Source organism: Lissotriton vulgaris, chromosome 5, assembly GCF_964263255.1.
Source record: "Lissotriton vulgaris chromosome 5, aLisVul1.2, whole genome shotgun sequence".
Lineage (NCBI taxonomy): Eukaryota > Metazoa > Chordata > Amphibia > Caudata > Salamandridae > Lissotriton > Lissotriton vulgaris.
In genome coordinates, this window is record NC_141693.1 from 1,804,413,387 (window position 1) to 1,804,438,852 (window position 25,466).

At 43.8% G+C, this 25,466-nt stretch overlaps 1 protein-coding gene across 1 annotated transcript; it reads left to right on the plus strand.

Moving 5' to 3' along the window:
• Nucleotides 1–470: 470 nt before the first annotated feature.
• LOC147717228 (keratin, type I cytoskeletal 19-like) lies at nucleotides 471–15,859 on the plus strand. The gene is made up of 8 exons (XM_086924177.1): nucleotides 471–1,008; nucleotides 4,781–4,863; nucleotides 7,008–7,164; nucleotides 9,258–9,419; nucleotides 9,535–9,660; nucleotides 10,953–11,173; nucleotides 13,053–13,087; nucleotides 14,971–15,859. The coding sequence occupies exons 1-8, from the start codon at nucleotides 511–513 to the stop codon at nucleotides 15,084–15,086; spliced, it is 1,398 nt and encodes a 465-aa protein (XP_086780303.1). The 5' UTR covers nucleotides 471–510; the 3' UTR covers nucleotides 15,087–15,859.
• Nucleotides 15,860–25,466: the final 9,607 nt, after the last annotated feature.

Sequence of the window (25,466 nt, forward strand, 5' to 3'; positions counted from 1 at the left end):
GGCCCCCTGGTGAAAGGATTTCTTCATTTGAAGGTAGATCAGTCCCAGAGTGCGATCAGATACGATATTTCTAGTGACAGAATTCGGAATTGCAGAAACTAGCTTTGAAACTGGTTTGATTCGGTCAGATCGCCTCGCATTGCATGCTCACGATTTCTGGATTTGCAGAGAGAAAGGTACAGTTGCTGAAATCTGAGCTCTGTGCCAAAACTGTAGCCTTGAGCAAGGTGCCTTTTGTTAAGAAACGTAAAAAAAAAATCACTTGGTTGTGCATCTGTCTCCAAGGAATTTGTCGAAGGCCAATGAGACGCTTGTCAACGCTTGTCAACGCTGGCCTGCTTGTCAAGGGTGCGGAGTGCGTCCAGGGGGCACTACCTGCTCCGCGGGCGACGCCCACTTTTAGGGTATAAATGGGGAGCGGCAAGGCCGGGGAGATGCACTCTGATTCTCTTGAAAAAGCTGTGTCGGTAGCCGTCCGGGTGCTTGTCCTGTCTCCTGCCTGCTTCCACCATGTCTACTGCCTTCTCCAGACAGAGTATGTCCGGCTCCCGGGTCTCCTTCGGCGGTGCCCCTAAAGCCCTGAGCATCCACGGGGGTGGTGGAGCCGGGGGCATCAGCATGTCCAGTGCAAGGCAGGTCTATTCCGGGGCAGGGAGTGGGCTTGGCTTTGGGGGCTCCTCTGGTGGGGGCTACTCGTCTGGTGGTGGCTTCTCTGCCGGAGGCTTTGGTGGTGGCAGCGGTGGTGGCTTCGGCGGTGGCTTCGGTGGTGGTTTTGGTGGTGGTGCCGGTGAATCCTCTTTCTTCGCTGGCAATGATAAGCAGACCATGCAGAACCTGAACGAACGTCTGGCCAGCTACCTGGACAAGGTGCGCTCTCTGGAGGAGTCCAACACCGAGCTGGAGCGCAAGATCCGCGAGTGGTACGACAAGCAGGGCGCGTCCGCCTCCTCCGCCACTCAGCGGGACTACGGCCACTACTACAAGACCATCGAAGATCTGCGAGCCAAGGTATAGTATGCTAGGTTAGGTTATGGAACCATTTGTTTGCAGGGTGCTGGTGTGCAGATGCTTCTTAGCGCTATAAGAAGACATGCTTTAAACCGAACTGTGACTAGGGAAAAAGGTGGATATTTATGAGGGTTTTGTGTCTTGCTTGCACCACACAATGTGCTACATGCACAACCCATACCTCTTAGTCATGTTTATGAAGCCACGCAAAGCCACTCTGCATGGTTTTGAAAGGCTTCACAAATATGGAGGTATTCAATGCAGCGACAATGACTGTGTTGCATTACTCTGTGCAAGGGAGGCATTCCATGGGCGTTGCAGTGTGTGTTCTCATGCAAACCCCATGGTTTTTGAAACATTATCAGATTTACCAAAGCTGGTAAACCTGGAAATGTGCCTAAAAAGATATGCCTTCTCCAGGTGAGGTGTAACGAGGGGAAATATGTTTATTTGTCCTCATTTTTTTCTCTTTCCATGTGTGCTGCACACCTGGAAAGAGGAAACAAAACGCCTCTATGAAGGTGTCCCTTCCTGCACCAAAAAGTCCTGCCTACAACACAGGCTCCCTTGCACCAAGATGCAAGGGGGCCTGCGTTGACACTAGGCTGCCGAAAAAGCACCAGCGGAGGGGGAAAGGATAGACATGCACCTTATTGGATAAATATGATGCATTTCTGCCCTTTCCCTATGATGCAGGGCAGTGCCGTATGGTGACTTGCTGAGCTGAGCTGCCCTGCACCACAATTCCCATAAATATGCCTCATAATTTTTAAAAAGCCAGCAAGTATTTTAGCTGGCATCTAAAACAATGTTGATTTGTTTCATCCTGCAAGCTCAAATTGAAGAGAGTACCACCGTTTGGCCACAGCAGTTCAGAAGGAAAGCGTAGCCTGGCTTGCATATGGGTTGAATTTCTTTGTACCAGTCTGCCTGTCACAGTGAAAGAAATGCTATCTTCCTGGAGAATGATTGTAGCCCACGCTTTGCCTCAGGACTGAGGTGGATAGTTTGTTAAGAACTAGCCATTGCTCCTTCCTTTACAATCTTCTCTTTACATCTTTTGTGAGATCAATGGCTGAGTGGCAGCTTCTCTTACTTGGATGTAGCACCAGCCAAGCAGAACAGCTTATACCATGTGACTCTATGGACATTCATTTGACAACCCAATGCTTTCTGGGTGTTGTCGTCCTGGCTCACCTCATTTCAACTAATTGGACCAAAGTTCGAGATTACAGGGTTTGTGGGAGGAAATTTAGAGAGATTATGCTGCCCTGATTACATGAGGTAATCTTGGTAGTAACTTTATGAATACTGGAGAAACCAACTAAAGCTAAAGCCTGTGATAGAATGATTGATGTGAAAATGGGCCCAGTGGCTGGGGTCCTCTAGTCTGAACCCCATGCTTCTATGTGTTGGGACTTGGATGACAATGAACCCTTTTACGGAACCATGGTCCCACCAGCTTGGAACCACGCACCTCTCTTTGCTCTGGACTTCTCGACCTTAAGGGAAAAATTACTGAATCTGCATCCATATTCCTGAAAAAGAGAGTTTAATTTCCACATGAGCAAATCAACACAACACAACTATTTGCTCATGCGAACATCTTCAGTGCGTGTTTTCCCCCTTTCCCCCCACATTGAACCCTTGGTACCTAACCTTCAATTAATTTTGGGTGGATCACTCTCCATCCTGGAAATCGATTTACTCCTGCCCTTGACATTAGTACATTTCTGACATTAGCAGGGTGGGAACTGGTCGTTGAGGAGTTGGAGAATACCCACAAAAGGGATAGTTTGTTTATGTGTAGGAACTTACAGGGCTTTCAGTAGTGGAACACCTATTTTCCACCTGCTACAATGAGCTGGGAGTAGATTTACTCGCACCAAAAATTTTAGTGTCAGAAAATTCTATGAACTGTGGTTTTGAAATTTAAAATAAACATAGCTGCGTGGCAGTATGAGCCAACGTTGTACACTTAAACAGCCCCGCTTCCCCCCCGTGTCCAGCCAATAAAAAAAACCTGTATTTTACTCACTTTTCTCTACTCCAAAGCAGCCAACAGAATTATTGGTTGGTATCCTCATGTTTTAAAAGGATTCTAACTGTTATGTACTTGGTGTTTTACTGGGACAGTTGGCAGGAGATCAACTTGACTGTACAAATATGAACTGCTAACATATAAACTAAAATATATATACACTGACAAAATATTGGCAATACATAAATGTCTCACTACACCACGACTACTTTGGCGACCTGTATTTTCTAGTTAATCTGCATTCTTCTGGAGTATATTTATAACAGTTATACCTATCACAAATTAGTAGACTCAGCTTTGTATCCTTCTGAGGTCGATAACATTATTACCTCAGGACAGTTGGAGTAGGATCTGTATTTTCCCGATATTGAGCTTTCTAATTCTGCAGGCCAAGTAACTCAATATCATGTATCACACTTAGTCGGCTTCCCGGATTCTCAAGTTTCCCAGGTCCTTGCATTAGTATCTTATGCAGCCTAGATTTCTTTTTGCATTCTAGGATTTGTAGTCCTAATTTTGCAATGGAATCAAAAGTACTACAAATCCCAGAATGCAAAGAAAATACCTCGACCGGATGGGCTGCTCACGTTTGGACGTCGGGAACTTGAGAGCTGCAGTTCTGGCTGTTTCCATAATAGGGCTGTGGATGCAGATAATGTCAAACTGCCTATCCCAGAATACAAAGCTGGGACCGGCCGGTGATGTCAAACCTGACAGAAGAAGGTTTATAGACCTCGCTGCCCTCTAGCCGTTTTCGCTTTCTTTCAACGATCTAACTACATCTCAACACGCGCCCTGTTTTCAATGTCCTGCGCTGAGATTTCAAGCTGCTCTGTGTCAGGTATGGACTGGACTGTTCAGCTAGTCCGGGGCTCTTGCTCACATCACTTTGCATGCTGGTACATGTAGTTTCACTTCTTGTTCACCTTTTACACTTCATCTGTTTCCACAGGTTATAGATGCTCCATATTTCTTAGTTCTCTACTTCCTCTCCCTCTATCCCTTTCCATTGTCTGAGTTATTTCCTTTTTATTTCATTTATTATTTTCTTCCCATGTCTTTCATTAATTTCCTTTGTCGTTCCTACCTTTCCGTATTTCTCTCTTCTTTGCTTCCTCCTTTTTTCCTTTACTTCCTGCCTTTCTTATTTACTTCAATCATCTCTTCTGCCACTGCCTCTTCCTACTTCCCTTTTTCCTTCCTTTCTTTTTCCGTCTCGATAGACCAGTGCCCCTAAAAGGCTGCCGGGTAGTAGGTGACATGTTCTGTGGCTTCCAGAGGCCAAGGCCAGACAGGAAAGAGTCTTTCTCCTCTGGGTGTGGGAGAGATTGGTGTGAACCGAATAACATGAAATGTTTTTGATCCAGTGTGGTGCATGATGGAGGTTTTACAATGGTTATTGCAGGAACAGAGGTGGGTAGAGGGTAGGGAGCCATCATTAAAGGCTGGGGTTCAGATTGGAAATTGAAAGGGTTCAAGGGTGAGGCTTTCTGGGATGAGGTGGTGAGGCTGACATAAGTGTAGGTGGGAAAGGTGTGTAAGTAGGATATTTTTATATATATTCCGACACCATGGACTAGCTATGGCCGCGCTTACAGCCCCAACAACCACATATTGCAGGTTCTACCTCGCCTCCACCTAAACTCAAAGATGGGGTTGGGGGGAGAGAGTGTAACAGACATGTCCACCCCCAAGATGCACTGATCAGTCCTTCTCTCTGCTTCTTTCCAGATCTACGAATCCACCACTGGCAATTCCAAGATTATACTGGCGGTTGACAATGCCAGGCTGGCTGCGGATGACTTTAGGATGAAGTGAGTATCCACTGTCATTCTTTAACGTGTTCACCCATAGGCATGTTTTGCTCAAATTTGCATTAATTACCTTTCTAGGGTGCAAACCTGTCAAGATTCTGAGGTCTTTGCACGATCTGCAACTCAGGTCCAGAATTTCTCTTTGAATTCTGGGACTTTTAGTCTTGTTTATTCAATAATAACACAGGACTATAAGTCCCAGAATTCAAAGGGAAAAAAAACCTTGCCTGGACCAGTATATCATGCATGGGGCTGGGGAACTTGGCAGCTAGGAGGGTGGCATATCTTGGCTTGTGTGTGTGTGTTTGTATTGCTGTTAACTCTACCAGGAACAACCTCGTGTAATACTATGAACATGTAGTACAAGCGCATAGTGTCATGTGTGAATGTGTATGGTGCTTCATCCTGGTAAGAGGATCCAGGGATCCCTCCCTGTGAGTTTCACCCTACAAACTGATTGCACATACACATACTCAGTTTGTACAACCCCTGATAACACAACTCCTTACTACCCCAATGCCCTCCAGAAGTCAAGGAAGCACAAACACAAACTCCACCTCCCCTTTGGGGTGCCATTCCTTCTCTCCTTCACTATGTGCAGCTATGCTTTCTCGCTATCTGGTGGGTACCGCCTGGAAGTATCTTACGCTAGCTCTGTGGTAGTAGCAGAGTAAACGGTGGGCGGCAGCAAGTATGTTTAAGGAGGTATGAGATATGGACCTACAGATCCAAAGAAATCCATATGGAATTCCTGGCTGTTGGGCCTGAGGCTCTGTGACCAGGTCCTACCCATTACGAGTAGATCAGGGTTGACGCCAATGCTATTTGAGCTCCTGCAATGCTCACCAATCACTGTCCGGTCCAAATCAATCATCCTGAAATCATGGTCACGTATTACTGCTTCCACACCCTTCATGCCTGATGGAAGTGGCCATTCTGAGAGCCTCCATGGTCTCAATACCCACAGCTTGCCCTGATCCCTGCTGCACAGTGACCCGCTGTAGTCACACATTTCTCCACAGACCTGCCCACACCACACCTTATGTAAGGCCACCTTCAATCTCTTATAGAGCAGAGCACCTCCTGGTTTCAGATCAGCATCCTCCGTTCTTAAGAGATGCAAATCGTGCGTTGAACCGCTAAGACGAGGACTAGTTTTAGGGAAGTGTGGCCAAGATCTAAATTCGAGTATTTAAAAACTCAGGACTGAATCCACACCTCTTGAGTCCAAAGAGTATCATAACCAGCAGCCACACACAACATCCTAAAATAATACACTTTAAATAACGAGTGGTATTAGTCCCCACACAGCCCTCACAGGGCAGCCCACTGAGTCAGGAATCTGTGTCCATTTTCAAAGTTTCAGGGGTAAAAATCTAGACAATGCTCTTAGGGGCACTGCAGTTCACCCTTTACCCCATTATATACCCTCTTGCATTGAGACAATATTTACAGTTTACTTAACCCTTTGCATGCTGATGACGGCCCCCATCCGTCATGCACTACGGCGCTCGTGTGCTGATGACGGCTGGGGGCCGTCATAAACCCGCCCACTTGCGATTTTGCATCACAGGCACAGATTTGCGGCCGCATGTAAGGGTTTAAGAGGCGAGTGACATATATTTGTACACTAATTCAAATATTTACTGTGTAAGTATATCCTTCAGTGACAATAAGGAACCCGTAAGGCTCTTGGAATGTCAGCGGGGTAGAATGAGTCCCCCTCATACCATGAGGAAGCTGTAGGACCTGCTTCATCTTTCATCAGTCACTCCCTCGCCACAGATACCTGAGTAGGAGACAGTGCTTGGAAAAAAGAGAAATCTTCCACCCAGGGCCAGGATGCATGTGAAAGATCCAGCTCACTTTCCTTGCAAGCTATCCAGTGACTTGACGGTGAATATAATTAGTGTGACTGAACTGAGCATGATCAACACCTGCTATTTATTGCATTGCATTTAAAGCTGCAAGAGGGTGGCAAAAAGTTATTTTATTAACTATGAAATTAAACCTTTTGAACAAGTCAAATGAATGTCTACTAGTCAGAGGAGACTGTAATACTTTGAGAATTGTTGCCTGGAGAACTGACTAAAGGGCACCAGAGAAGATCTTTTGACTGAGAATATTCCCATTTATGTTATAAGGTACGAGAATGAGCTGGCCATGCGCCAGAATGTGGAGGCCGACATCAATGGGCTGCGCCGCGTCCTGGATGAGCTGACCATGGCCAGATCTGACCTGGAGATGCAGATCGAGAGCCTGAAGGAGGAGCTGGCCTACCTCAAGAAAAACCATGAGGAGGTAAAGTAAACAATGTGTCCAGATTGTGAGTAGCCAAAGGTGAAATGCATCCCAAGGAAGGTCTAGACCCCACATGATATCCTATGATTTTGCAAACAATATCCTAAGACATGAATCTATTTGTAATATGTGTCCTGTGGACCTCTATAAATGGCTTCTTTGACAATGAAAATTGCTTGTTACGATGCTAATTATTACTACAGGGTGCCTACTAAAATACATTATATGCATTCCCAGCATCCACCGTTCCTCCTGATGCCTTGCGTTCCCGGCATCCAGTGTCGCTGCTGATGCCTCGCATTAAACTCTAGGTTCCAAGCTTGATCACAGCAGAGCACAACAATATTTTGTCAGATACTTTCAGAGTTTGACTGAGCTCAGTTTTCCTCATTTGGATCTCAGCAAGCATACTGATGAGCCATTCACTCATTGGAGGGACTCCCAGTCATTTCACAATATATGATCATAAAGACGTCATCAATAGCTGCTCACATCGGAGGGTCCCTAACTCATTATCAATAACTGTCTTCCACCTCATTCTTCACGTCATTGATCCCAGAGACATTACCCATATCATCTTACAATAGAAGGGCTTTCTCTGCCTTCCCTACATCTCTGCTCCCAAATTTATTATCAATAACTGTGATCTTTCAGCTCATGTTTCCTATCACTGACAGATTGTCCAGATTGTCAGTGTCTCTGTGCACATAAAAAGTAAAATTTCTATAAAATGATTACAGATCTCTGGTCACTGGGATACCTTTGCTACTTAGAGCCTCATTTAGGGTTGAGTGGACAAAATACTCCATCACACACGTGGTGGATGCCCCATCCCCCGTGTTACAAGTGCATGATACCCTATGGCACTTGTATCATGGCAGTCAGGATATTCGCCAAGTTCTAAAGGAGTATTCTGTCTGATAAACTTTGAATGAGTTCCTTATTCTCCAAATCATTAACTTCAAATATATTAGCAATAAGCATGTGCTTTATCAAATCTTACCCGCCACATTGCCTGCTACTGCAATAAACCACGCTGTTGGCGTGAGACCTCGTTTAGTTCGTATGCGATACATCGCATGCCAGTACAACGTGGTTGTTACACCGCATACGATTACATCGCAAGTTGTTACAACGACTTGCTGTAGGGGGCAAAAGGTGATGGATTTGCAATCCAACTCCTTCCCTGCTGTTGCACAAACTGGAGTTGGAATACTAAATTATACTATTCCTAAATCCAGCGCACCCCCTACAGCAAGTCATTGTAATGACTTGTGATGTAATAATCCGGTCGTTGTAACAACCGCGTTGTGCTGGCATGCGATGTATAGCATTCGTTCTAACAACATATATTCGTAGTTGGCATCTCTGTGTACCCAACGCTCTATTATCTCTATCCCAAAGCCCTATGTCACATCGCTAAAATATCTAAGATTGGAATAGAATTTGAATACTCAGAAACTGCCCATATACAATTATCACAAACAGATAGGACTGTGCCCTCTTTACACTTTTGCTCACTCGAGTTGGATACTTCGTGACTGATTCACAAAGGCATGTGTGAGTCAGTAAAGTAGGACTCTTGTAGTGCTTCTTCACATACTCACAAAAGCCTTTGTGAACCGGCTTCGTGGTTTATTGCTGTCTTACTCACAGAAATAAAAAAGTAAGTCTCACCTATGTTGTAAGTAAGTCACACCTATGGTCGGTGTATGTCAGAACCATGTTGGGTGTAAGTCACACCTATGTTGTAAGTATGTCACACTTATGATCGGTGTATGTCAGACCTATGTTGGGTGCAAGTCACACCTATGTTGTAAGTATGTCACACTTATGATCGGTGTATGTCAGACCTATGTTGGGTGCAAGTCACACCTATGTTGTAAGTATGTCACACTTATGATCGGTGTAAGTCAGACCTATGTTGGGTGTAAGTCACACCTATGTTTGGATCAAGTCACACTTGCTCACAGAATTTTTTTTTGTGAGTTGGACTCTTAGTTTTAATTTAAATAAATAGCACAAAACATTTGTTGGAAACAATTTACTCATGATGTTACTAAAGAGTGCCTGTTTGTGTTCTTTCTGTATAGGAGATGGGTGAAATGCGCACACAGTCGGCCGGCAAGGTCAGCGTGGAGATGGACGCTGCTCCAGGCAATGACTTGACCAAGGTTCTTGCAGAGATGAGAGAGCAGTACGAGTTCATGGCCGACAAGAACCGCAGAGAAGCCGAGGGCAGGTTCATCGCCGCTGTACGTTGGCCAACTTAACTTCTGCATAACTAACTTTCACAAAGCCTCTTTACTAAATGCCACTTGCTAATTTTTTGTGTGGTATTTTCAATCCCATTCCCACCTTGACATATAGAGTGAACAGCTGCAGAAGGAGGTGGTGGCCAATGTGGAACAGGTGCAATCCGGGAAGAGCGAAATAACTGAAATAAGACGCAGCATGCAGGGCTTGGAAATCGAACTGCAGTCACAACTCAGCATGGTATGTTAACTTTATAGTTAAGACCAAAGCCAATCATAATAAAACAATTCTACAATATGATTAACTAGATGAGTTGAGTTTGTCGGTATACTCCACGCTTGCAGTAGCATTGATTTGCTTAAGTACCTTTGGGTAACCACAAAAAAAGCCACCGAAAAATTATCTACTGCACGAAATTAGGGAAAAGGTGTTGGAGAAGAAGCAGGATCGTGGTAATATGGTTTATTCCTCGTAAAGGAAAAATAAGAACTAATACAGTTGAGTTATGATGAGGAGCAGACATGTTGGGTGGCAGCTAATCTGTTAGTAGCTATGTTGTGTGACGTGCTTAGATAGTTTTAACCTTCTGTGTCAACTGAATCCATCATAAACTATCATACCACTAATTCCGAATTTAGGAACTGGTTTACGTGATCGCTTTAAAATATGTTGACTATATTCTGTCAATTTTAAGACCTACTGAGTATGGTCTTTGAATTTATCCTCCCATGGCAACCACTTACATACCCCTGGTATTCAAAAACACTGTTCCTTTTGTCATTCATGCACAGCCACAGTATTCTCATTTACTGTTTGACTTTAGGCTGCTAGGAAGCTTTTCCCCTGTCTTTGCCATTCCTATTAAAATAACTTAAGTATTTTGGTGCTGATTCTCTTCTATATATCATGGTTGTGTGAAACTATAAATCTGCAGACAAAGTTTTTGTAAGTTAGCCACTTTTACAATTGCCATAGAAGGCACCTTTCACACAAGCATCTATTTGTTTTATAGATTGTGTGTGTTTGTCTGTCTCTGTTTCCTTTTTGTTGAGGTTGGTGAACATCTGAAAACAACTTTACAAAACTAGTGAAGTTCACCTTCACCAACGTTAGCACACCTAAATAAAATACTTATAATACAATTCAGCACATTATAACTGGATTGTGTATGTTAAGGCTTCTGTAACTAGTTTGACTATATTCCTTGTTTGAATAACAATTTACAAATGAAACAGAGGTCTAAAAATGAATTCCATTGCATATGGCTAAAACTAATTTGTCGCAAGGCCAGATGATAAATTCTAGAATCTCTGTGCTCTAACGGGGCATAGTCTGCCACTATGTTTCTGTTTACTTTTACTATCAAAACAAATGAATCTTGTAAAGTTACAGTTAAGTATATTTTCTCCATCTACTCTATACCCCAATGACAGAATCTAACTGCACCCTAGACTGTTTGATGTCATGTTAAACCACCTTGTGGTAAGATCTGATCCCCTTTTTACCTAAATCTTTTTTTCCTAAACCATCAGAAAGCCGGCCTGGAAGCCTCCCTTTCCGAAACAGAAGGCCGCTACGGAGCCCAGCTCCTCCAAATCCAAAATATCATCAGCGGTTTGGAAGCACAGCTCGTAAACCTAAGAGGCGACATGGAGAACCAGAACATGGAGTACAAGAGGCTCCTGGATGTGAAGAACCGCCTGGAAATGGAAATCGACATGTACCGACAACTTCTCGAGGGTCAGGATGTCAAGTAAGTGACATAAGATACCATCACACCACAACTTCACAGACAGCATCAATCAAGCCCATTCTTCATCAGGCATGAAATGGGATCCTCATTGAGCGTCCTTCTATTGTACAATATGACGACTAGTTATGGCTGATGAATTGTGTACATCCTGAAGCTCCGGTGGCTGCCCATACAATTTTAACACAGATTCACTGTTCTGCATAGCTCATCTGCACAATTTGTGAAGATAGCTTTCTCTAAAACTTAAATTTCCCCTAGCGTAGCTCATCAACTGCTCCCCTCCATCTATCTGTGCATTTCTCCCAGTCCATTTTATTTGCTACTTTTTCACTCAAGTGATGCTATCACAGAGTATTCATCTTAAAATGGTTTTAGGACCATGTCAAGATGGCCACCTACTAGTGTGTCAGTAAAGGGACGCACAGCAGGCCCATAAGAATGAGTTCGTTATATTTCAATACATTCATTCAGATGTGACCACTGTAGAGGTGGGCATCTACTGCGGCCATCTTCAAATGGGTTTCTTATTACAAATGCATTAAAGATGGCTGCCTTGGATGAACTTATATCCATCACAGACATCTACAAATTCATTTGTAATACTTTAACAAATCCTGTTCCAAGATGGCCGCCACAGATGTATTGCATTCATGTTGTTGTCAAACATGGAAAAAGCTTTTTCGGAAGTCAATATGTTTCACTTTACCATCTCCTATTTGTTGTGGTTCCCAAAAAAATGCTATCACTTCGAAAACTTTATGCAGCATTTCATATTTTTTCCTCACAATTGTGTAGAGTGCACAAAAGAGGCCCCACTTACCTCAGCACATGCATACACCTCCACCAATCATCCACGCACCTCCACTCAGCGAGTCTCTCACTTGCACACATCCCCTGCATATTGATGAACAGAGTGGGGTGGGGGTTGCTCTTACTCACACACCGCCCCTAAGACTTGGAACAACCTCTCCCACCACATCTCTGTATCGCTCCTCAAATTCCACAAGAAGCCGAAGACTTGGCTCTTCGATTAACTCCAGGGAAGCCCACACTTACCCACCGGCACGCACCTGGATACCCTCACTGGTGATTAGAACTGTATAAAAAAATTACAATGCATCGCATTAGCATGTTAACCGAAGATCTTGGGATCATGCTATTCCTGACTTATTAAAAAATGTAGTGTTTGATTTATACCATGCGCAATGGCAGGTTTACTAATTCCGGTGTACCTAGATAATCTTGTGTTAGAAATTCATGCATAATAAGTGACATTCAGTTTAATACTGAAAAAGAAGCTATCATTTGGAGTCCCCACAGATGAAACTCATTTCATCAATTGGTACATTTCTATCCCTTAGCAGAGCTGGTGCAGTGCCACTACGCAGAGTTCCACGTAGTTGGGAAAAAACTCCGCTCCCCTCCACCCTTCCTAATTTAAATATAATAAAAAGGCACTTACCTGTTGTGGCTGCCGCCTGTTTGCCATGGTCTCTCCTTTCTCGTCCTCGCCCATGGAAACCCCTACGTTGTACCTCTTGCACAAGGACATAACTTAAATAAATCCGAGTATTGATGCCAACAGAATCTGGACTGAATTGGATGCTTTCTGGAGTATGATGATGGCTTCCGTTCTTCTGGGAGTATGGGTGCATGCTGGCTTGTGCGAGTTTTTTAGAAACCTATCATATGATGGAGAATATGAAGAGGGCCTTAATACATTTAAAAATAGCTGTATAATATAGAACCAATGTTTATCTTCTATTGCATTCTTAGTAGGTCAGTAGACTCTATAGTTTATCCTATACAAACTATGTTTTTGAATTGTATAAATGTTTTTTTATCTGCCACATGGTTAACAAAGAGGTCTTTTTCACAGATCTGCCGGTTGGACATCTTCAGCTGTAAAAGGCGGTGAGTAGCTTTCCTTCTTATAGAATAGATCCACAGACCAGAAGCATTACAGATGACATTAAAGACAGCCCCAAAGGGAAATTAAAATTCCTACACATGAAGGTTGATGAAAGTGCAATCATTTATTTAAATTGCCTGCCATATGAGTGTGTCCCTCTTGGAATTTAGGAGAAATGTGCAAATTCGGTGACGCCCAACGTAGTTAGCTCATCGCACCTTAGATAACGCGGGGAACGGTCTTATTAAGGAGAGAATGTACAGATTTTAGTAAACTTTTTAACAAAACGTAGGTAGAAGAACGAAACAGAAACCATACTTAAAGAATGCTCTGCATTACTCGAGCCAGAATGTGAGTTTGCACATGATTATCTCTGCTTTTGGGTTTTGGTACCAGTGACAACACTACCTTATGATTGTACTCATTATTAACTAAAGGAGCTGGCACTTATGTCCTCAGAAGCTGTAGTGATGCAAACAGAAGCAGGATGGATAAAAGGTGTGACCTTCAAGCCTATGCAAATTACTTCCATCCAATTATAAAAGCTAAGGAAATACACATAGAGCGATGCTCAACTGCAATGGATGAGGAGTTAATGAGGTTTTCCCACTGAATTTGAAATAAAAATTACCAATAAATATTATAGGTCAGTTTTTCACTAGCTAATGAACCTGATTTCAACCTGCACAGTTTTTAAAGTCATATCGCAGAGTCCTGAATGGCAAATCTACCACTTGTTTTTCTATCTATTCCCAACCTCAATGCTTGCAAATTTTTATCCTTGATTTAATGTAACTGGTCTCTTAATATCGGTGAGATTGTTCTATACATTGAAGGACATAAGAAACACTGGTGCATCCATGCACATTAGAACTTACCTTTTCCTTCTAGTGGCCATGCCATTCATATTAGCATGTCATTGACTTTTACGTTTTACCAAACAAAATATACGCATGAAAATCCGATAAACACACCACCTGGATCTGTTCTCTTGTCAACAATTCGACACCAAATATAATGAACTTGTAAAAATGGGTGATTTTCATCGTAATATTATTTCTATAAATGTGTGTGATTATGGGGCAGATGTATCATCTGTTTTTTTTGTCGCAAACGCTGCGATTCGCAAAAAAGCAGAGTTTGCGACAAAAAATCGGCAAATGCGATGTATGAAGAAAATCGCATTGCAAAATTAAGGAATCCCAAAATTTGCGATTCCTTAATTTTGCGCAAGCATTTAAGGAATCGCAAAAAGCGATTCCTTAAATACTATGTAAGAAGCAATCAAGTTTTGCGATTTCACACTAAGAAATCGCAAATTACCACCAACTTGAAGTTGGTGGTAATTTCAGATTTCTTTTACAAGGGCACTTTTTGGCATTTGTAAAGGTGCCATGTGGCGCTCATACATGCCCTTAGGGCATGCATGTGCGCAATATGCGCACACATGTATATTTCAGGGGTGCAGCAGGGTGTCCTTAAGACACCCTTGCACCCTTGAAATTATTCTCAATTTGCGATTAGCAAATTGCGAATCGCAAATTGAGAATGACTTCCCATTCCTTCTTATGGGCTTCCTGGCCCATAGAAATGAATGGGAAAATATTCCTTACTTGCGATTTGCAATTTGCTAATCGCAATTAAGGAATATTAAGAAATCGCTACAAAATTGCGATTTTCTACATACATCCCATTTTGCAATTCTCAAATAGCGATTCTCAAAAAATCGCTATTTGAGAATCGCAAACATCGATGTTGATACATCTGCCCCTATATGTCGCCATTCTAAATTCCTATATGTTTCTTGCTACAAATGTCCGATTTTAATTAAAATAGTAAATTCACAGGTATTATCAGTAATATTTGTTTCTTCTTTGTATCCTAGGAGGATCTAGCTCCTCTGCCAGCTCCAGCACAAAAACATCTACCACTCAGGTCCGAACCATCGTGACCGAGGAGGTTGATGGCAAGGTGGTGAAATCCTCAGAACGAAAATTCTGAGCACAGTCAGCACAACTTCCAACCTGTGAGCCTGGACTGGAATCTTTATGCTACAGAAAATAGAAATCGTAACTACTAAGTGAGGAAAAGACTGTGGAGTTTGCTCTTGAACTTGACCAATGAAATCTAACTCAAAAGACCAACTTCAGGCCAGCCACTATTTTATGGAACCAAGTTGTCCTTGGGAACCTCTGTTGATCCCAGTTCACAACGTTAAAATGCCGTTTGGTGTCTGCACTGCTCAATTTAATATTGAGTGATGTTTTACAGTCATGCTGCCGTTGCTAGATTGGATCAAAACGTGAGGGTAGTCTCATGAGGCTTTTTACTGCATAAACAATGTCCCCATCACGTTGTCGGATTTGTATTAACACATTCCTGTACTGCATCGACCTGCTAAAGTGGATGAATGATGTACACTCATCACCTCACTCTTCACTGACTATCAGAACACAGATATTTGCCTTAAAAAATGAAGAGATGGATATTGAAGCAAGTGGCTGATTAAGAGCTAACGTGAATTCAGCTACAAGTTGATAGAGTTGATTATTGCTGTGCAGTTATGGAGTGGGCGCCAATAGCAATGCTCTTTTGAAGGTCAGAGGGACACAGCATACAGTCTCATTCAAGGGTTTTGTTCACAGTTTTTTCCTTACAATGTCAGATGTTTCTTAAGTAAGGTTCTTTGAAGGTGCCACTGTCATTTTTATCAAAGGGTTTGTTTTCTTTCCTGTAAACCTGATTAATAAAGATTCCTTTCTGACTTCTGCAAATTCAAGGTTACTCTAGATTTAATTTCAGCTGCTCATCATTCTAAGTTGGTACACTCTGCTCTTCCTTATTGATTATTATAAACACAGCTGAACCACCATATTGTTTGGTTGTACACAGAACGTTTCAGTAAATCCCGTCACAGTGGCAACAACGCATGCGGGTCTCAGCGATTGCGCCAAATATGCAGGCTAGAATTCTGAGAGAGAAAGAGCTACTAGTTCCAGTATCTGCCAATGTGTTGGAAGCCATGTGGATCCTCCCAGAGAAAGGTTTTTGCTATATAGTTAAAGATGGAAACTGTCAATCCTATTCACTATAATTTGATATTTCTATTGCACCAAGCGTGATATTATAAAACTTGACCTGGCAATGGGCCAGTGCTGTGAATTTTATTTTTCGAACATCTTTATTGGGACATTATGGTCAGATAAGACAATTACATTTATTGATAAAACAGTGGACAGGCCCCCTCAGATAATAATGTGTGCTACAAATAGTATGCCATCGCAGAGCATGCAATCCTGACTTCAAAAGTAATGCAAAAGAGAAAACCAAAACAATGGTTAGTAGGGATAAAACGAGTGCCTCATTCAGTGTACATCTACCATAATGTAAAGATTCATGACTCATTAACATAGATCTCCTAAATTTAAAGCCAAAAAAGCGGAGATAAATCCCTTGATAATATGCCCCTAGATTTGTCTCTGCAGGGCCTTCAGCTGTGATCAGAATAGGGGAAAGTACTGGTTAGATGCTAACATGGGCCAGTGTCAATAAGAGCAGAAACAACTTTGGTGCCAGTGGGTCCAGGTGCAAGTGCAGTGCAGTGCTGTTAAGGAGATCCGTAAGCCAGGAGCATACACCCCTTCTGGTGGTGTGAAGCATAAACACCTCCTCCAGAAATATGTATCCAACAGCAGGAGGCGCTGCAGCATGCCACTCGGTGTCCTGAGAGTGAGAAACAGTCTCACAATGTAAGGTAGGCAGCTCAGCAGTTACAGACGGCATCTCCTCTGAGGTCGGTTCTGCAGAACATCTAGCTACCAACTGTAGCTGGGCCGGCATCTAATGGAGCACTTAGTCAGGGGGACTCCCAGACTCCCTTTGGTCCCAGAGAGCTTAAGGGTGGGTAATGCCACTCTGCGTAGGCCAGAGTCCCAGATTAGGGGAGGTAGTAGTCCAGCTAGCTCTTCAATTCTTTTTCATCTGTATCTGCATTGGCAGGTTATCATATTTATATAAAAGGCACAGAAACATGGCCATTTCAGTTACTGCTGTCCTACCCATTATTGTGAGTGGTATTCTCAACAGAAGATGGATCGAATCTCTTAGGCTTCTGATCGTCTTCCCTATATTACCCTCTACCAGGTCACGCGCTGAGAGGTAGACTTGCACCCCTAAATATCAAAAGGTCTTTTGCTCTCACCTGAGCATGTGCCTCTATACAGGACCAGGCAAGCCATCTTAATCAAGTCTGATTGGGAATATGCACAATTCGAGCTGATTAATCCACAAATGTGCACCCCTCCCCACCCAAAGCTTCAAATTACCCGAATGACTGCAATAAAGCCCATATTGATATCCTTAATGTAAGTCAACATTACCTCCATGTATTGAGAGACCACGTGGACCCTTTCATTTACAGTGATACCTACCTATTGCCCCCAGATCTACCTCCATATATGCTAATATCTCCATAGCCAGGGCAACGATCAGGGGTACATAAGATAGCCCTGCCTTGTCCTTTTCTCTATCTTATGCTGCTAGGGTACTATTGGAACACCTTTCTCACTCTAGGCATTGGCAGAGTTTACAGAATTTGGATCCAATGAAGCATATAGTCACCAACGCCATTTTCTACAAGATTTCTAGCAGGTGTTATCAGTTAACTGTGTCCAAGGCCTTTACAGGTCCACTGAAAATACCTCTGGGTCAGGGGCCATCTCTGGATGTAAGAATTAACTCATGGAAGATCCATCTACTATTTGACAAAGTGTTTCAGCCCAGGACAAGCCCATTTTGTTCCGGGTGAATGAGGGATAGCTAAAGTGAAATTTGGTTCGCTATAACTTTGCTGATGATCTTGTAATCCGTATTCAGGCTTGACAGTGGTTTATGCGCTGATCCAATTTTGGGAGGGCTATTGTGAAGGATTCCTTGGTTGATGGGGTAGTATTCCCCACTGATATGCCTGCACATAAAGGGCTAGGAGTTTAGTGGTCAAGAGATCAATATATATTGTAGCGGTCTCGTCCCGGATAGAGAATGCAGATACACAAGGTAATTTTAGGAAATGTATTTATTGCCGCCAGCAACATTGGTGTATGCCAACAGGGACAGGAAGAGGCTGGGTCAACTGTCGTCCCTTGAAATCTGGTAATCTAGCATTCCGTGCTCCAGATTCCATATTCCATAGAATGGGATTGGCCCAGATGTAATATATATAATTTTTAGAATTCAACAGGATTTCTATCCGCTTTTGGTGACTTTCCTAATGTCAGAAACTGCCTTCCTGGTTTCAGATTTTGTATTTGGCAATTCTAGTTAATCGCTTTGTTATGGGGTTATCTCTGTCAATATAACACAATATAAATAGTATGACAGTGCCCTTGCAGTCCCAGCTCCCTTTTTGCTGTACAATTCAGCGAAGTAGCAGTAGGATTACTTAATGAACTCCACCTGTGTATATAATATGTTTCCGTGTTCATCTTGAGTTTCCGCTCTTAGCACTCATCTGCTTTGAGAATTGATTAGCCATGCAAACAAATCCGACTGGCATTTCATCCTCACTCAGCACTATGGCCATGCACTGTCTATAATCTAAGCATCGGGGTGCTCTATCTGTTGTCCATGTTCTTCTTTTCGATTTCCTGATTAGTTGGGTCTCACCAATACAATTTTTGAATGTTATCTTCTCATTTGCTTCTTGCTGACTCTAGGGGTTCGCTCATGCCAGAGGTAGCTGTAATTCAATGCCCCCTAATTATAACTCTAAATGCATCCCATTCCACTATCTTTATACAGGACAGTGGTCCCTAGGCAAGAGGATTTTTTTAGAGATAAATATAGACTAAATAGGCACTATATTCATTGTCCAGCCGGACAGTTTTATTTTCTGATAAACAATTTTTACAAAAAATCTAGTGTGATAACAGCAGGACACCAGCCGATGTCCAACTAACACACTTAGGAAGGGGACAAACAAGGAAATTGGAGGCAATTTAAACAGTCTGTGTAGTACAATTCACAGTCAGACAATGAAATCGCCCACCAAACTCACCCTTGGACGCGGATCGCATTGACGGCCCGTCCCTAGCAACTTCACGCATTTTTCCCTATCAGTTGCGGTAGTCTTGCTGGAAATTCGTACGGGCCAAAAAGTTAATTGTGACTTTTTAAAAAAAAGAAGGCATATATCTGATGTCCTGAAGATGAACCTTTAAAAAGTTATAGGTTCGAAACGTTGTCGACCTTGACACACTATATGTGTATGAATTGTGCTATTTGATGCTAGCAATAGTGTGCAATTAATATTGTCAGTATTTAGCCATGCAGCATATTAGCCTGGGTGCTGAAACATCTACTTTTCTTTAACATGGAGGGAAAGTAAACACCAAACTGCGTGACACTCCAGATATGGAAACACATGGAAAGAAAGTTTTGCCTTTCAGCTTGAAATGATATAGTCCAAATGCACTGTTTTTAATATAAAATCAGGGCCTTCGGTGGTCATATCACTGAAAATACAAGATTTGAAAATAATATTATTGTCTACAGGTGTTAGTGAAAGACAATTTCTATGGACTGAAATCTAGAGAAGGCCAAAGTGATTCTGGTATTTTACTGACCTCTGCTGGTCGTTTTCTATCAAGGAAGTTAAATAGAGGCAGTTGCTAGAACAATTAAAAAAAAAAGAAAGTCCCTCAGCTGAAAGCAATTCTGGTATTTTACTATCCTCTACTGGTCGTTTTCTATCAAGAGAGTTAGAAATAGAGGCAGTTGAACAGAAAAAAAGTCCCTAAGCGGAAGCAGACAATTACTAGGGCTCATCTCCAAAGCCCATAAAGTACATACACATTTAAGTATTTACTAAAGTATATATAAGAGGTCTCGAATGCTCGACCTAAAAAACGATGCGGGGCTGAGCAAGAATACTGAACCCGAAGGAAAGGCTCTGGAGTCTGGTGATGGAGCCAGGGCAAATCGTGCTAGTGCTGGCAGCAGCCAGATGGTAAATGTACAAATAATAAAACACCATCTATGTTGTGTAGCATGCAGTGCCCTCCACCCTCAAGAACGAATAAGATACTGCATTGGGAGCCCAGGGCACTGGACTCTGTGTGAGGGTTAAGGATTAGCGAAGTGCCATGACCAGGTCTAACCTCCTGTCACTGCTTAATTTGTAACAAAAGTTAAGTGCTGAGGCTCTTGTAAGGAGTCCCACTGCAGCTTGAACCACACATTGCCCCAGCCAGCGCTGCCAGTAAGTAAGTAACTGAGCTTATAAAGCGCCTGGTTACACTAGCCAGTGTGTCCCCGCGCTGTACCACAGAGGAAACCATCCTAGCCTGTTCCTGTGAGGCGCCCACTCCTGGGCACCCCAAGGTGAAGCCAGGCATCCTTAGCGATTAGGGCCGGTGTGGAGACTAAGCAAGCTATTGCCCAGAGTTGCTGAGTAGGACCCATGATTAGAGTAGGAACCGTGGCGAGAATTATTGGGTCCGCGGACATTGAACCCTACACCCTCCCGCGACAGGAATTGAACCCTGCACCTGGGTCAGATCCCTGCATCAGGGTCTGCCGCTCTAACCAGTGAGGCACACTTCTCCACAAGAGACAGTGACAGTATCAACACAACTACTAACCATTACACTCCTTTAAGTGTGACAATTTGAACTATTTCAGGCCCTAAAGCTATAAGAATGGCTTGGGAGGCAGATAATTGTCATTGTTTATGTATATTGAAGTTACAATAAACTGTTGTTGTGGTACCCTCTAAATTAGCCATACAGCGCCACCTTGTGGCAGAATGTCACAAATGCAGGGGCTGACAATTAAGTGCCAGTGCCAAGCTCTGGAAACCACTGGCGCAAAGTAAGCACTGTCTTTTTCCTGATAAACACAAGCCCCCTTGCAGTCCTTCAACACACACCCACAAACGAGATGAGGCTGTCCCAAACACTACTACAAACTCCATTCTGTTCAAGCGACCACACACCAACACTGAAAAAATAGAAAGCGTTTGAATTCTTAAGTAAAATAGGAAGCAGACTCATGCTTTGCAGACTATGGAAGTGTGCTGCAACAGGGGAATACATCCCTACAACGTGAACAGGAGGGGTCGGTCGATCATGGTGCTGAGGGAAGAATCATAACAGGTAAGATAGCTCACTGGGTTCATGCAAACGCTGCAGATATCTATTGTGAAGCCTGTCAGTCACAGATTCTTGGATGAGTTAATGTGGTGACTGTGCAACTGCTTGACTTGATAGACCACAACCTACAATTCTGATAAAGAAAGTTCTGTGGGAAAGTGCATACGATGTAGATATTTATGTGCAATTCGCACCGACCTAGTTCAAAACCGGATTCAACCTTAAACGTTTCCAATGATGATTTAGAGGTCTAAGCCTTCCCACCGTTTTGATCATTCTGATCGTGCTATTGTGCACTGATACATGCACCTTGTGATGATAAACAGCAGGACTGGGCAGGCTTTTCATTCCACAGGGCATTTCCCTGGTGGGCTGGAGGCCTAGGGGTCCGCTTTTGAATGGGCAGGGCACTCCCGGTGCCTCCCTTATCTTCTCCAGCTCCCAGAGGTTCATTGCAGCAAGCAGAGGGAGACTCAATATGCATAAAAAGAGAGGGAGGGGTGGAAAGTAGAGATAAAGTGATCAAACAGGGAGAAGAGAGAGAGAGAGAGAGAGAGTGGATAGACTTAAAGAGAGAGACTGTGCAAGGACAAAAGAGAGGGGCTGTGTTGAGCATTTTTGCCAGGGCTGCTTTTGGTTCCCCCTGTCTGTCCCTGGTGGCCAGACCGGTATCTACTTATGTACATTAGCAGCAAATTGTAGTGTTACAATTTCAAGGAAAACTAGGTTCTTGTGACACCATTCTAGTTTCTGATCGGACTAGCTATAACTATCCCCCTTGGTGTGAGGTCCTTACCTACCACCCATATATAAATCTTTGGCCCATTGGGTCCGAATCCTGGGTCTGACCTCCCAGGATTTTACACACGAAAAGACTTAGGGGCATATTACCAACAACTAGCGATAATTATCGCTATGTTGGTGTAGCGGGGATATTTTTATCGCCGCGCTGCGGCAATTTTTATCGCTTAGGAACCTTGCTATTATCAAGGTTTATCTCCTAAGCGATAAAAATCGGCTGCAATGCATGAATATCGCTGAAAAGTCAGCGATATTCATGCATTACCGAGCTAATGCTCTTAGCCATGTTATCCACCTACCATTGGATAACATGGCTAAGAACTGCTCAGGGCAGATGTAAGCTTTTGGAGATATTCGTGCTTAGCGCGAATATCTCCAAAAGTTGGTAATAGGAGATATCGATGTTAGCGACTGTTTCCAGTCGCTAACATCTTGGCACGCCCACTTTGCATGTCATTAGTGATAAAAATCACTGACATGCAAAGCGGAGCCCAAGATGGACGCTGTCTCCTACTAGCTGTCGCTAACTGGTGTTAGCGACAGCTAGGTAATAGGGAGATAATTTTATCTCCGCTTTCTTGGCTTTTAAAGCCAAAAAAGCGGAGATAAACCCCCTTGATAATATGCCCCATGGTTTTTTAGGTCTTCCTAGGAAAGTTTCATGACATGAGGTCTGCTCATGTGGTGGTGTTTAGCTGAGAAATCCTTTGCTTCTTGGGAACTGTTTGGTCTCCGACATGGTCAGAAGTATGACGCGATATCAAGGATTTATTAAGTAAATCGCTTTTTATTTCATGCGGCTGATTTGGAACTTCATTCTCACGTCTAAGGGTGTCGCCGAAATCCCGGTGCCAAAAGATAATAGGCGTAAACAATTGGGAAGTAGAATATCCTGTGTTAGTCCCACGTGTAATGTTTGAAATTTCCGTGAAATTACACATTTTATTTGGCTGACACTTGGGCGCCTGTCATCGCTTAGAAATCTTTACAGGACGTCGGAGGCCTGGTACAAATGTCACAAAACCCACTGACGCTGCTCTGTTGCAGAATTTAGTATTGTTTTATAACCGTGATAGCTGCCAGTGACATCATCAACTGTGTGCAGATGATGTCATTGGCAGCTATTACAGTTAGAACACAATACAGCACTGCAGATTTTGTTTTACAGTTTGCACGATTTAGCACTTTTGATTTTCACTCAACACTTTGCTGCCAGATTTTTAGTAATTCTGGACCGGTAATCTAGGCTTCGGGCCCTCCTTCGAACGGGTTAGCAAGTGTATTTGATTGTTTCTGATTGTTTCAGTGTCTTTTTGAGCTGCGTCGAACACCTACAGCCCTTCAGTGAAAATATCGAATAGGGTCTTCCACTCTTGGGCTACCCAGGCTCAAGCCCACTGGCATCATGAGACTCTGAGGATGCTGCTCCCTCTGCATAGCTTTGGATTTGAAGCATTGCCTTTTAGTCTCTCATCTGGTGCATAATCTGCAGATTTTAACTAAAAACATTTTGTTTCTAGCTCAATCCGATTTGAAAGTACTAAAGAAAAAAAATGACATGCGTTCCAGCACAGCAGAATGCCTTCCGAGAAGGTAGACTGGTCACCTGTCGCTAGTTTATTATTATATTTAGTTGTTAAACTGGTGCTAAAGAGGTAAAATCTTTGTCCAGACAATCAATAAATCAATACAACTTGTAGAGCGCACTACATATCCGCAAGGGTTCCAAGGTGCTGAGGGGGGGGGGAGAGGTGGGGTGCTGTTGCTACTGGTCGAACAGCCAGGTCTTGAGTTGTCTCCTGAAGGCTAGAAGGTCTTCGGTTTGTCGTAGGATGAGGGGGAGGGTGTTCCAGGTTGTGGCGGCACATTGGGAGAAGGATCTGCCTGCTGCTGTGGCTCTACGGATGCGTGGGACGGTGGCCAGGGAGAGGTCTGCTGAGCGGAGTTTCCTGTTGGGTGCGTAGAAGGAGAGTCGACTGTTGAGGTAGGCTGGGCCGGTCTTGAGGAGTGCCTTGTGTGCGTGGATCAGGAGCTTGAAAATAATAAGGAGCCAACATTGCTACATTCACTGTTGATAATTTGAGACTCAGGGATATTCTCAAAGACCGGCAGTACCTACCGAAAATGCCAGTTAGCAGCAGTTTTTTTTATCGCTGCCTAACCCTGAAAACTATCACCATGTTAGCGATGTATTACCAAGCCATCGCTACATAGCAATAATGTCAGGGATAGGCAGTGAAAACTGCCGCTAACATCAGCGCGATAGCAATAGGAAATCCGGCGCTAGCGGGTGATACCTATCGATAGGCCCATTAGCGGCAAAAAAAATCACGTTAGTCAGCCCAACGTGAGTTTTTTTTGAGTCAACCTCAATTAGAAAATATGCATAAAAAACAATAAACTGCAGAATGGAGCAGCCAGAGCCAAGTGCAGCACACATCAACAACCCCTGCAAGCCAGCCAACCTCCAGGATGACCAGGATGAGAGCCTTGATGCATCGCCGGGCTTGCGCCTGGCGCCTAGAGCCTGGATGCCTCGTTGGACCTGCGCCTGGAGCCTGGATGCCTCGCTGGACCTGCACCTGGAGCCTGGATGCCTCGTTGGACCTGCGCCTGGAGCCTGGATGCCACGCTGGACCTGCATTTGGAGCCCGGATGCCTCGCTGGACCTGCGTCTGGAGCCTGGATGCCTCGCTGGGCCTCTGTCTGGAGCCTGGAGTGGGACGCGGAGGAGCTGTGGAATCGATGAGCCGTGGTGGTAGACATTGAAGAAAGACGATCGCCTGTACCTGGTGGTGAAGTCTGGCAGGTCGCATGGAGACACATTGCTGACCTGTGTGAGAAGACCGCCTTGCGCACATTGGAGCTCACAATAATAGAGGCGCTCCTGTGCCCCAAAGTAGGGAGGTCTACATCGCATACTACGATCCACCACTACACCGGGGTGCACGGAGGGCATTACCAACGGTGGGTGGTGCCTCTCTGCATCACATGCCGGATGATGTTGGGCTGGCTGGACGCTGAGGAGGGTGAGGCTCCTGAGCTGTGCCAAACTTGTGTGGTGGGAGCGCTGCAACTTCACGCCTAAGGGAGTCCTTCTGTAGCAACTGCATCGGGAGGTCCATCAGCAAACTTGGCGGTGACTGCTGTACCCAGGCTTGTGAAATTCCTCCTGGTTGAGGCTCCTCCTGGCTGAGTCACAGATTTGGACAAAGTGCAGCAGATTGCGCCACAGTGTCAATGTCCAGGTAAGGAGACGGTGGGACTCCTAGCGCAGAACGTCTGAGGCTCGAGTCCCCCACTCCTAGCACACATAGATGACGCACCCCCAGTGTCGGCCCATCCGCTATGAGGGAAGAGCGTCACCCCACTGCTTCCAAGCAATGCAGAGGAGTAACAATCTTCACATGATGATAACTTAATGATGTAA

Bases quoted from the DNA above. Each gene is read 5' to 3' on its own strand.
- LOC147717228 (XM_086924177.1), top strand. From the start codon at position 511: ATGTCTACTGCCTTCTCCAGACAGAGTATGTCCGGCTCCCGGGTCTCC. The intron at 4,864-7,007 runs GTGAGTATCCAC...TTATGTTATAAG, and splicing joins GCGGATGACTTTAGGATGAA to GTACGAGAATGAGCTGGCCA. The intron at 9,661-10,952 runs GTATGTTAACTT...CTAAACCATCAG, and splicing joins TGCAGTCACAACTCAGCATG to AAAGCCGGCCTGGAAGCCTC.